At 38.9% G+C, this 13,728-nt stretch overlaps 2 protein-coding genes and 1 non-coding gene across 3 annotated transcripts; 2 read left to right on the top strand and 1 right to left on the bottom strand.

Moving 5' to 3' along the window:
- Positions 1–1,340, top strand: LOC110061580 (uncharacterized). The gene has a single exon (XM_020768415.2). The coding sequence runs from the start codon at positions 334–336 to the stop codon at positions 877–879; it is 546 nt and encodes a 181-aa protein (XP_020624074.2). The 5' UTR covers positions 1–333; the 3' UTR covers positions 880–1,340.
- A 2,107-nt stretch (positions 1,341–3,447) lies between these two features.
- Positions 3,448–13,600, bottom strand: LOC110061597 (alanine--glyoxylate aminotransferase-like). Its single transcript, XM_020768431.2, has 10 exons — positions 13,211–13,600; positions 10,924–10,988; positions 10,273–10,373; positions 8,588–8,743; positions 7,282–7,377; positions 6,332–6,401; positions 5,636–5,731; positions 5,037–5,122; positions 4,227–4,272; positions 3,448–3,738 (listed from the first exon to the last, which is right to left on the bottom strand). Exons 1-10 carry the CDS (start codon positions 13,566–13,568, stop codon positions 3,622–3,624), a joined length of 1,191 nt encoding a protein of 396 aa, XP_020624090.1. The 5' UTR covers positions 13,569–13,600; the 3' UTR covers positions 3,448–3,621.
- Positions 4,353–4,425, top strand: Trnas-uga (transfer RNA serine (anticodon UGA)). The gene has a single exon. It is a non-coding gene; the product is annotated as a tRNA-Ser (tRNA).
- Positions 13,601–13,728: the final 128 nt, after the last annotated feature.

Here is a 13,728-nt window from a genome sequence, read left to right as displayed (position 1 = left end):
ATGATATCAAAACTTTTCAAATAGCATTTTCATTCATTTTACTCACTTTATTCATTGCAAGTCGACCGCGGATATTTCAACGAGCCGACCACGAACTGTTCAATAAATTAGGAAAAAAAGCGTCTTGTTGTCGCAGCGTGACAAGTGGGAGATTTCGAAGTAATTTACACCGACCATTTTTTTCCTTGTAATTAGTTTTAATAATGACTATGTCACCGGGCGAATGCGAACAACTTGTAAATTCTGAACACTGGTTAGACGAATGGAAGTCAAGACGAAGTCGGAGGACCCAGAAAACTCACTCATGACTACTTGAAATGTTTTCATAAAACTATGGATAGAGGCATTCAATCTCGAGGAGAAAAACACCCTGACCTTAAACCTCGAAACTGCACTTCAATGAAGGGGAGACAAGACGACAGATCGGAGACTTCATCTTATGTCGTTAACAGCGAAAAATCGAGTAACGACTTGACTGAGAGAGTGGCACCATCTTCTTTCATACCGGCTAACCAAAGAAGAAAACTGTTTAACGGGAGCCTTAAGCTGTCAAAAACCAGATGGGTAAGTATGAGCCACGAAAAACCGTCTAGGAAAAACAGAGTTTTGAAGTCGGAAAAGTCCCTGGATGACGCTGCGTTTTTAAAGGAAAAGCGAGGTGGTTCGCATTATTGCGAAAGCTCTTCTGCGATTCAAGAAAGTCCAGAATTGGATACCTTGCCCGAAGAGATTTGTCTCGAGGCGTACTCTGAGACGCCACGAAGGGGAAGTATTTGTGAAGAGCTCGAAAAGGAGATCTTCCAGGGAGGAATCAGCCTGCACAAGATGCGCAAGGCAATGGTGATACAGGAAACACTTAAGGATAGATTTCTGATATGAACGTGGAGTGAAAACACGCTTTATTCTGAAAACAGTCTGTGTTCGACGCAGTGTTGAAAAACGAGGAATAGAAAATACTGCATATTTAGGCTTCTGCCACAGGGACGACCAAAGATGATGGGAAAAAACTGCGATAACGTTGTTTGCTTCTTCCACTGATAAATTTACACAAAATCTGAAACTTCTAAATTTGAAATATCTATGGCAGCTTGCATCCACATGTCAATCAATACCTTTCACTGGGTTATCTGCAGCTGATATGACGTATTCTGATTAAATAAAAGATGTGGAATAAAGGGGGTGAACTGACTTCATGTATATTCAGAAGGAAGACGATTAAGACAAATCTTTCAAGAATACTTGAACGTTTTTTCTTATCACTATGGATAAAAAAAAGCAGAGGGAGAGTTCTACGGACGAATCTGGAATGACGGAGGAATTAAAAAAAAAAAAAAAAAGAACTGATCACAAATTAATGCGACACGTTTCTCAATCACAAGACATCTGTCGCAGTTGTTTCTTTATATGTATCAACCATCGGGAAGCAAACGAGACAAGTTGCATATAATATTCAACTCTCTTCAGAAATTGTATAATTTTCCTCCCCCAAAAAGGAAACTGAGAGAATCAGAACCCTTTTTGAGCTTGATCTTGATCAGTGAAGTCAAAAAAGACACGAAAAGATTTTTTGTAGTAAATTTTCTGAACACAGACTGATTTAATTGTTCAATTTACATGAGAACGTCAGATATTAGAATTTGTGATGATCACTTGGGGATGCAGAACAAAAGAAACTCATTGATAAATGCATTCTTCGTGACTTAGAGCACTGTGATTTGGGACAAAAGTTAAATAATGCATGAAAACTTTCGTCCGTCATCAAGATAATATGTTAATTGAAGAAAATCACTACCGTAAGCGAAGATGATCATGAATAACGATTAATAAATTGAGGACAAAGCCCAGAGAAAAACTAATCGAGTGTATTGTGCGTGAGTCTCGAATCTCGACAATAAACTGATACTTCAAAGGCTTCACGTATCACGATATATCAGGAAAAACGTTGTTGCAATTAAGGCAGCGTCCACACTTGAACACGTTGCTTTAATTCTACGGCTAGGCCTATCGTCCACAATAATCCGTCACGAAAACGTTGCTTTTCGAAAACGCTCTTCCAACCCGAGGAATTTGAAAACGCTGGCTTTTTCGTTTTAGCGTGGACGGAAAACATTTTGAAAACGGAGCTGTTCGAGAGCGATGGTGTCATGATAATCACGTGATTTCCCCGGCTGACAGAGTTTTCCTCAAACAGTTTTAGGCTGAATCTGAATTTCTGGACATTTTAGCGTGAGAATGGGCCTGAGATCATGTTTAAATTGTTCATTATTCTCGTCCACAACAATGTCTCAGACACGTGAGAGTGTTCCATTGTATTCTTAACAGCGAGAAGAGAGTTCAAAATATGTCGGGCAGGGGACTATTGTTGACTAAATTCGATTTTATTTTGAGACTGCTGCGACAGTTTTGACAAACCTCCTCTGTCGAAACTAAGCAAGGAAAAGGAGGAATAATTATACATCCCTGCCATTGTTACAATTTCCTTTGTTTCAACAAATATGGGTTATTGACTAAGCTTGTTCGGTCAAGATGGCTGGATATTGGCCAAGTTCTTTTTTTGCGAGTTTATGGACCGAGACGGAGTCGAGGTCCATAAACTCGCAAAAAAGAACGAGACCAATATCCAGCCATCTTGACCGAACAAGCCTGGTCAATAAAGGATTTATTATATGGCTTTCGGGAAAATTTTTCTTGCGGGACACGGCGGGTAGTCCCGAGCGGGCAAGATAGCTCAATCTTGCCCGCTCGGGTAGCTAATCACAGCGCAGGATTTGATTCATCTTGCCCGCTCGCGGAGTTTGCCATATAGTAAGATGAATTATTGACCAGTTTGAAACAAAAAACTGAATCTGAACAAAGTGTTCTTCGTATTGTACCAGTGTTCCCAGCTATTATCTAGAGCTCAAACAAGCGAAGGTTCTAAACAAGCTTCAATTACTTAACATGTTCCGAAATGTTTGACTTCCGAAACTTAGGCTTTTGCTATGGCTATATGGATCCCCGAACCACACTGATTTGCGTAACAATTTACCGGCATCTATTTATATATTTGACTAGAAAGAAGCACTGAAAGGGTTGTCGTTACGTAGGCCGGGCCTTGACCTCGTTATGTACGCATTTATTTCCAAAGGATGTATGAACGAGCCATTCATAAAGAAGGATAGAAGTGTCGCCACACGAATTCACCACGGGTTAACACCAACCCTTCTCCCTTGCCAACAAAATTCAAGGACTGCTGTTAAAATTCTAGGACCGTTCAAGGCGATAAGCTACCTTACCTCATTTTCAAGGACACAAGGCCCGTGCTAGCCATGCACCGAAGTGATGCGCCTAAAAAATTAACTGTCACCCTGGCCATGGCTTAGACCCCGTTTCTAATCTCATTAGGCCCATTGATTGAATGTATATCTGAAATAAATTATATGAGTCAAATGAAGACAAACAGTGGAATTGAAAGTGGGACAGACCAGTTTCTAACGAATGTATTTCATGTTTTCACTAGGTGAACATTCTCTGGCGAGGCTCATAAATAACTTAAAATCTCTCGTTTGCTTCCTCTCTAAAATATCTTTCTTGATGTCTGGGTTACATTAAGGGAAATTCAAAAGTTAACTGGCATTATTGTCAAAGCTGGGACTTTGGAAGGCCTTTCACGACTTCTAGCGCTTCTTTGAAAAGTCGCAAGAACATGTCCACATTCTCCGGGTGCGAGTTGTGTCCCATGAATCCTACTCGCCATACCTGAGGAGTGAGAGAAAGCAGGTTAGTAACTACAATACCCCCTCCATTAGGAATAGCTACCTTTTGCCGACATCATACGGGGTATAATGCTTTGGCCCAGAACTCGGAAAATACGCCAGCACGGGTTTGAAGCGGTACTTGAAGATATCTCTTGGATTATTTTCGCAATCAAACTTCACAACTAGTAAAGTAGCGACCGTGGAATTTCCTCTGATACCCATACAACTGCAAGGGGTAGAAATCTGATCAAAGTAGCACTTATTGGAATAGCCTGGGCGTCAATTTGAAGGAGGGCGCTTCTTGGAATAGGAGCACTTACTGGAAGGAGGGCGCTAAATCGCATCGGTTATTTTCATAGCTAAGAATTGGTCTCAGTGCTCACTTAAGCGGCATGTGTGTAGCAGAAATGCAGAGTATGCACTGGGTAAACTGAATACTTCATATATTCTGCATCCGATCCATATATCAATCATATCTAAGTACATCACCTTTCCAACTGTAGGACCAATACCTCCTACAAGTTCAACCTTGTGCCTAGTGAATAAAAACACCACGCCTTTACCTTTTTGTTCACTTGCTCAAGAAAAAAAAAAGGAATTACCAGAAATATAGGAGGCAGCGTGGCCGAGTGGCTAGGGCGCCGGACTTGAAATCCGGAGGTCGCGGGTTCAAGTCCCGCTCTGACCACTAAGCTGGAGTTGTTTCTCGGTAGACCCTTGTTAAGCTTCTCGGTCATGCTTGTAAATAGCCAAATGGTCTGCCTCCCGCCAGTTGGGATTTTTAAGCCTATTATGTTTAGTTGATATATTTGTTTCTTTCAGTTTAAGTGGCATGCCTGTGAACTAGCTAGGTGTAGCTAAGCGCATTGACCACTACAAACAACAACATTTGAACATTTTTCGAATGAAATCCACCCACAGTGACTACTAAAAGCGACTAGTGAACGCTACATGCGGGACAGCAGTAATTTTTCATGCGACGGTAGTTCAGAAGGAAGAATGAGAGAAACCAAGTGACTTTTCCTCCCAGGTTAGTGACTTGTGAGATATTCCCAGGTATACCACGAGAAACCATTGAATAACAAGTATAAATGTATTCTGTATTTCTCTTTGAAGACACGCTTTTAAGAAAAAAAATTGTTCAAAACAATTTTCTTTATCTGTACGAAGTGTCTCATGTATGAGGTTCCTTATTAACATCCACTTAGAAAGCAGGACCTATCTGTTAAAAAAATATTGTTTCCAGAAGAATATACTTAACCAATATATATGCCAGTTCATACACGGGTTATTGCACACCTTTTCATGAGATATTGTGGGACAGCCTTCCAATCTGGTAATCCTTCAGGAATGAGAATACTTGTGACTGTTGGAAGACGTAGAGCCTATGTCACAGAGAGAAAAGAAATAGAAATTAATTCATATATGAATCAATGAAAGAAAAAAAAAAAAAAAAAAAAACAGAAAGAAAGATATGCATCACAATTAAATAAGCTAATTATGACTACCCCTACAATCGGCGACAAAATTGTTGACACATCGATCAACCCTTTTAATCCCCTATTTCGTCACTGCGATCCCTTTTTGCCCTCCTAGGTTGTCCTTTCAGCCCCCTCCCCCCCAAACAATGTTGTGTGGCAATTGCTGTGACCTTGAGCTACAAACAAGCACCATTGAATGAGCGAGCGGGGTCTTTTCCACAGTTTATTGCACGATATAAAGAGTGGTGTTATTTGGTGCACTAACAGTACTATTGAAAGACAATGTGTCATCTAATTATGTCGCCCATTGTAGCTTTTTCTTTTTCTTTTTTCTTTTTGTTTTTTTTTTGAAGACTTGACCTTTTGGAAAATCAAGTCGACTAAAAAAATGTATAATTCAATGAGAACTTTACATACCTTATCTTTAACAAACATCCTTAGTCCCATCCTTTCAATCCCAGCCCAGAGATGTTCAATAGTTTTGCGATGTCTTTTCCATGAATTCTCAAGTCCCTAATGAACAGATGTCAAAGCTGAGGTTATAAGTCACAGTGTTAATTTTACCTTTTGTACTTACTGAGGGACTTGATAATTTTGGCAAGATCTTATTAAGTTCCCCTTAGCTACTAGGTCTAGTAAAACAAGTACCAGACACCTGTTTTTGGCATTCTTGCAAACACGTTAACGACTTCAATGTTATGACCAGCTTATTATTAAGCAATAGACCACAAATTTTTATGGTTTGTAGGCTGATAAACCACGTGGGATGTTGGAAGAACGCGAGAAGAATTCTTAAATCACGAGCCGCAGGCGAGTGATTTACGATTCTTCGACTGCAATCTACAATCTGCAACATGCAATCAACCAAGCCCATAGCTTGTGCAGAGGACTTTGTGGCTGTAGTCCTTCCCACACATACAGCTGTACAACCCATGATACAAGTGAATATAAAACAGATCTTAACTTTGAACTGCGGATCCTGTGCTCTGAGGAAAGCTGGAGCAAAAAGGAACGAGCCAAGATAGTAAAATAGCAGAACAGGTACTGAATGCGTGCAGAGTAGTATTTGCAAACTAAGGCTTTGACTGTGTTGTGTGCTTATCATACTAGTACCTCCTCAGCTATCTGTGCCAGGCTTTCTCTCAAAGCATAAACCAGACTTACTGCTCCTGTGTGGTGATATCTAAACAGAAACAGTAATTAGGTTTAACACATTTAATTTATACCCAAAATTAACGATCATATGCCAATATTATAAAAGGTAGGCCTTTTGCAACAGTTGGTGAGGTGACTGATAATTTCTAAACTTTTAGCTACAGTTATATGAATTTCAGAACTGGAAAGATCACGGTTTAAATAGCCAGAGCACCAATTTTCAAACCACTGCCCTTTAGTGTAAGTTTAAGATGAAATGACGATTTAAATTATGCAAAATTAGAAGGTTTTTGTATGGAAACGAGGAGCTTTACCCTTCAGAGATCTTTTCCGCTATTAATCAATACAAAAGATAATTGCTGGCATATAACTATAGGAGATACAAAAAGGGATGAACTATTAGCAAGAGTAGGGCAATTCAGGATCTCAAACCGAAAGGCAAAGAGTTTTTGGCAGTTTGAGAACACACAAAATTACAAGCAGGATTTGTACGGAAAACCACTGGAGCATGACTGGAGGGCAAGGCGACTTCTTCCATAACAAATTCTTGTAAATTCTCTACCGTCCATAAAAACTCGCTCTGAAAGAATATAAACCTGAAAATTTGCATGTAATCTTCTTTGTCAATGTTCTTTCCATTTCTGATAACATCTTCCATTATCAGTATGTTCTTGAAAGGCACGTCATGCGACCAACTGTTGCAAAATGCCTATTATCATGAGACATGGATTAACCTGAGTAAGAAATTATATTGATTTACCTTAGAATATGAAAATTTATTATAAATAGTATGAAGTATTTCTCCTGTTTGTAATAGTCAATAAATATTGAAAACAATTAGGGATGGTCTAAAAGAGTACTGTCAATCAGTCACAGAAAACAACTGAGATCAAAAGTTTGCTGTCTACCTTCTTGGCCCACCATCACAACCCCAGTAATTCCCCAGTTCTTTTATGTCCAGGTAAAAAGATGCCACTTTGGTTTTCCGGCTGTTTACCTTAGCACTGAACAAAGCAAAAAGAAGCAACATAGGTTAAGTTCATTTCATGTTCAGCTAAAAGAAGAAGTCGGGTTTCATTCCTGATTGTGTTTCCAAGTCTCGTGAAACAGTAATGCCTAAGTTCTTCCATGTACTATATAGCCTAGGAGTTAGTTTCCTGACATATTTACTGGCAGCTGCCTGAAAGGGAAATATCTACTAGAAAGAGCGGGAAAACCTGAGAATGCAAGGAAAAGCCATATTTCTGTGCTTAAGTATTTAAATATTTAAAAAATTCAACAGTGAATAAGGCTTAATTTAATAACATAAACATTTTGATTGACAGTGGACACAGTTACGGCCTGAATCTTGCAAATCTTGTATTTCTAATTCCTGACTTTTCAATATTTGCCAAGCCAAATCTTAAATCCTCAAATCTTGAATTTTCATTATTTGGTGACACTTTGAATACTTTTCCAAATCTTCAACTTTCAATATTTAGCAGGGCAAAGCTTTAACATCCAAATCTTGAATCTTCAATATTCAGCAGACAAAATCTTGAAGTTCAAATCTTGAATTTTCAATGTTTGGCAGGCCAAGTCTTGAATTATCGAATTTTGAATTCTCACTATTTGGCAAGCCAGATCTTGAATACCCAAATCTTAAATTTTCAATGTTTGACAAGCCAGATCTCGAATATCCAAATCTTGAATATACAAATTTGACAAAGCCAGATCTTGAATAAAAAAATATATTAAATTTTCAATATTTGACAAGCCAGATCTTGAATATCCAAATCTTGAATTTTCAAAACTTGGCAAGCCAAGCCATGGGTCTTGCAAAATTGTTGACAAATTTCAAGGGTCTTGCAGTCTAATTTTTTAAAACACTTTGAAGTCTGGTCTTGAAATTTAAAAAATCCCAGGCTCACAAAGAAAAATGCTAGTTTTGCCTTCGAGCAAAGTGTAGCATTTACCATTCACCACCCCTGATAATCTGAGGATAATCTCATCATCAGGTTAACATCTACATTGTGCTGTGTTGCAGTGGTTTGGTAAAAGCATCGTTAAAGGTCTTATACTTAGTTAATATAAACTTTGAATTTGATCAGACCAGCAGAGATGCCCATGGAAATACATCATCAGGAGCACACATTACTTCAGAACACCTCTCGCTCAATCTACATGTAAGTATCTCTTTATTTCAGGCATTACTGCTCCAAGGATGACACTTACATGGCTCTGGGACTGAAAGTAATTGGTGCAATTCCAGGAGGTGCTCCAAGACACTTCTGAGAACCTGAATAGACACAGTCCAGGTCCCAGTCATCAGTGAAGAAAGGTGTTCCACCAAGGGAAGCAACAGTGTCCACAATTATTAAGCAATTATGCCTGCAATCAATAATCACATAAATAAGAAATTCTAGTAATCAGAGGAGAACTGAAAAGTAACTTACTTAGAACCTTAAGGCTTCACAAGCCAGCACTCAACTTCAGATTTTGTTGTACAGAGTTGGCAGTTGGAATGTCCATTGGTACTACCCTACTTGGAATGCCAACTCATCACAGCTTCCCATATCACAGTGATGGTAAAGCACCTTACCTAAGAAAACAACTCACAACGACTTAGGGGTCAATTGATCTAGAATCAAAGCCGGTAAAGTACCATGCACACTGTTATGCAGGCATTGTATGTGACTTCTATTAGACAGTTTCACTTACTTACTTCCTTTCATTCCATAGAGGGGTGAGGACAAATCAGGCCCTATTAGGGGTTTTTGCGATACAAGATATTTAATAGGCAGGATATGTTTGGGAAAAATTAATGGGATATGGGATATTAAGTTCAGATAAAATGGGATACTCCAATAAAAAGGGAGAAACAATGACTAAGAATGGTGTGAATACTCAACTCAACTCAACTAACATAGCAATATTTAATCGTGAGCCACTGAGGGGATGGCAAGTGTTGAATGATGACAAAAACAATGGCTAAAAGAGCTAGGCAAAACACAGATCTGTATAAAATTGCTTTTTTAATTCTAATCAACAATGATTTAGATAAACATATACAGGCAAAAACTAACGATGGATAAATCCGACGTTTCGGCGACATCTTGGCGCCATTGTCAAGGGAAACTAATTACGACCGTGTTTAAATGTACAATCAGACTCAGTTCGCGCTAAAGTCTTTGTCTAACTTATGCAAATCAGAAACTCTGAACTCTTAGTTACTCTTGAAATCGCATATTTAATTGGTTTCCCTTGACAATGGCGCCAAGATGTCGCCAAAACGTCGGATTTATCTATCGTTAGTTTTTGCCTGTATATATTTTTTAATTCTGTGATGGATAATTTGGTTTTAATAACAGATCATTTGCTTTTCATTTAGCTGGGAAGTACTCTATCAAAGGATCAGTGACACCAGGAACACAGTGCCAACAGCAGCCTAAATGATACCTTATACAGTTGGAGATCCAGACCTTGAGCTAAGGAAGTGTGGGGGGGGGGGGGGGGGGGAGGGCTTGCCCTGCTGGCTTCTCTTCCTTCTGCGATTCTTTTTTACCCAAAATAAGTGGAGGCCCTGGGCCCCCCAGGCCCCTCCCCTAGATCTGCCACTGCGATATAAGAAGGAGAACCTCAAAAACCATCATAATACTTTATCCCACAACACATACCCAGGGGTTTTATGAACGTTTTCAGCAGGAGGGCAACAGGTTTTCACAGGGGGGGGGGGGGGGGCAATATGTTCTGAACTGAACTTCTTGATAAGAAAAACTTTCCTCTGGAAAGTCAAACTAGGTGGGCAAAATCATCCGCACAGCTGGTCAATTTGCCCAGTGCCACACCTTAATGAAACCCTTGCCTACCTATAAAGCCTTTCTAAAGACTGATCTTACAAGTTTTGTTTCTTAGCTCACCTGTGGCACAAAGCTCCAATGCCATCCAGTGGCTGACATATTCCTGAGGAAGACTCACTATGAACAAGAAACAGCACTGACGGGTTGTGTTCTTTGAGACCCTTACAAAGAAAATAACAGTTTACAATGATAAATTATTAGCAAAATAGAATGAATCTTAGAAACAATTAAAATAGATTCTTAAACTCACAAATGCATTGCTACTAAGCATTGTCTCAAATAAATAAAGAAAGGGTGAAGTAAACAATACAGGTCATAATCCTGATTACTTCACATATTCAAAACCCACCATAAAGCCTCATTTGACTACAGTTCAACCCCTATTAAACAGCCACCCTCAGGGAAATGGATAGTGGCCACTTAAAAGGGATTGGCTGCTTAACAGAGGTAAAAAGAAAAGAAAAGCCCTAATGGAGACTTTGATTACTGACCGCCTTACAGGGGTGGCCATGTAATAGGTGGCCACTTAATATGGGTTGAAATTTTCTGTATGCAAAACTTCTGTTGCCTTTGTGCTGTTTTAACATGAGTATTTTTCATTTTTGTTACTTTCAGGGCATTTGCTTATCATAAAAGTTATTTACAATTTGTGTTTTCAGAGGAAGGATTGGCATAAAGGCTATTCATAAAGCCATATACTAAATCTCTCACCTGTTCAATTTCACCATACGTATGATATCCTCCAGGTGACTTTTCAAGTACTCTTACATCACATCCTTAAAGGTAAATTTGTACTAATACCTCAAGCAACTCTCACGCTTCTTTCAGGGTGTCTGGAAAACCCGAATAGCGAATAGCGAATAGTTGGGAATAGCGAATAGCAAATAGCAGACATAATGCGAATAGTCTTGAATAGTGGTGAACAGTTGTGAATAGTGACAAATAGATCAATAGTCACTGCTTTTGCTCAGCACTGATCAGGATTCATTGAAATTGATCGTGTGGAGCAATAGCGGTTATCCATGGATACTGATATATTTGACCAAGCACGTTCTGTGAAAAAATAATATTATACAAATGTGAGGCAAGTTGTCTGTGATTAGTTTATCAACTGAAAAGACACAAATGAGCTGCTCTGATAACTGACAACAACATTTAAGCTATATCTTGCGTTAATTAATTATCCAAATAAGCAACAAAATTTCAGTGAATTTATAATACCTTTTCTTCACAGGACTCAGGCTAAGGCTGTCCATCGGCGACATTTAGAAAACAGAAAACACAAGGATAACATAATAAAGATGTATAATTTACACTTCTGCAGCGGTAAAAACAGACGAAATTACGTTTAGAAACACCCTTTTTCCTGATAAGCATCTATGCTTTTAAGCGGGAAAATCACATCCCACATTGCTGCAAGGTTGACTACAAGGTATTGGGTACCAAATTTCTGTCATTTGTCACTATTCCCACCCCCCCCCCCCCCCCCCAGCCCATTTGCCTCTAATTACGACTATTAGTAAATATTTGTGGCTGTTTGCCACTATTCGCACTATTCAAGACTATTTGCACTATTTGCTATTTGGGACTATTCGTTATTTGTGACTATTCGCTATTTGCTATTTGGGTTTTTCCAGAAACCCCTTCTTTCATGCTCACCAAACTGCACAACTGCATCATAACTCAATGATGCATGCTGAAGTATGAACATTTGTTAATATTTTTCATATATATCTTGCAAAGCACATGCACATCCATTCATTGCACAAGGGATACTGGACAGGGCTTTAAGCCATATCTGCTGCAGAGTTTCAATGGCTTTTCATACCAATTGTGAACAAAATTATACAAGACAATGTGGTTGAAATTTGCTATTGTTTGAAATATTTCAAACCAATTTAGTTTTTACAAGTGTTTGATAGTGCAGCCATATTTTCCTATGCAAGCCTGCTAGCTTGATCGTCTGCATCTTCCAGAATCACTGAATAGTTCAGATTGTTTCAAATTGCCTAAGAGTTTTCAAATCATGGGTTAGCTCATTTGTAGTTGCTGTGTATTTTTACAATATTGTTAATGCTTGGTTTAATATGAATAAATCGAAACAAAGGGTTCAAATGAATAAATCGAAACAAAGGGAAATAAAATTCAAGCTAGTTTTAACTTTAAAATCAAACCAAAATTTATCATACAAAATTGTAAAGATCAAAATTTAAATCTAGCATTTGCTAATTTGTTTTTGCAAAACAAAAAATAAATTTATAATAAGGTAAATTTCATCATTAAAATACGCTGTGGCTATATGACTGGCAGGCAGTCAAGGTTTTAGATATAACTAAATGACGGGCAGTGGGACTTAAAAAATTTTTATGAAGTAAAAAGGACATTCATAGAACAATGTAACAGGTGTCCCCAAGAGGCATCGAAGCCGGGATGACCGCATTGCAAGCAATACTCATGATCATTGCACCACCGATACCGACTGGGATCATTAGGAATATTTCAAGTATATATCATGTTACCCTTACCATCATTGACAGGCTAACCAGAGAGCTATTCCAACTAACCTGAGTGCTATTCAGGCTAACCGGAGTGCTCTTCAGGCTAACCGGAGTGCTTTTTAGGCAAACCCGAGTGTTTTTTACGATAACTGGAGTGCTTTTTAGGCTAACCGGTGCGCTATTTAGCCTAAACTACAAAAATGTTTTGACTGCCGGTCAATTACTCTATTTAAAACCTTGACCGGCTGCCAGTCATTTAGACTCTTCGTTACTAATAGTAAATTATAATCTAAACAAAAAGAATTTATTATGTGATTATGAAAATAATAACAACTACAAATTATTCCAAAAACTCCAATAACTCTTTTGACTCTCAAGAAAACTTATGAATTTTTTCAGAATAACTGAAACCTAACATTTTATTTTCGAGGTTTCCTAAGACACGTGTCACGATTTAATTCGTTTATGGCAGACCGTGAGCTAGCTTTTTCAAGTCTCACCTTGCCGTCCAGCAATTTCTCGAGCTCTCGAACCCCACAAGCCATTAACACACACTAGAATGCGTTCTCCTCGTTCGACAAGGTTCATGATCGAAGCTTCCATCGCCGCATGCCCTGCACCGGTGATAGCAAGTGTATATTCGTTACGAGTCTGAAACACGTACTGAAGACCGGCTTTTGTTTCGTCCATTATCTTACAAAACTCTGGGTGCAGATGCCCTAACAGTGGCATAGCAGATGCATTGTAAGTCCTCATCGATGGATTTGCCGGGCCAGGCCCTAAGAGAAGCACATTTGGTACAGACAGGGGTACAAGCATCTGTTGTGGTACGGATATTTTTGTCTTCCATTCCGCCATCTTGGCTTCGTGGATTACGCAATAGCATTTGGAACGAGGAGGAATGGGTACTTCTGTCCTGTCTGGGGGCCTTGGCACGAGGAAATTTTAAAGCTCTTGTAAAGGGAAAAACATGAGATATGGATTGATTGGCTAGATTCTTGGACTTGAAAAGAAGCGA

Source organism: Orbicella faveolata, unplaced genomic scaffold (assembly GCF_042242905.1).
Source record: "Orbicella faveolata isolate gen_17 unplaced genomic scaffold, um_ofav_v1 contig_12, whole genome shotgun sequence".
Taxonomy (NCBI): domain Eukaryota; kingdom Metazoa; phylum Cnidaria; class Anthozoa; order Scleractinia; family Merulinidae; genus Orbicella; species Orbicella faveolata.
This window is presented reverse-complemented; position numbering and strand designations above follow the sequence as displayed.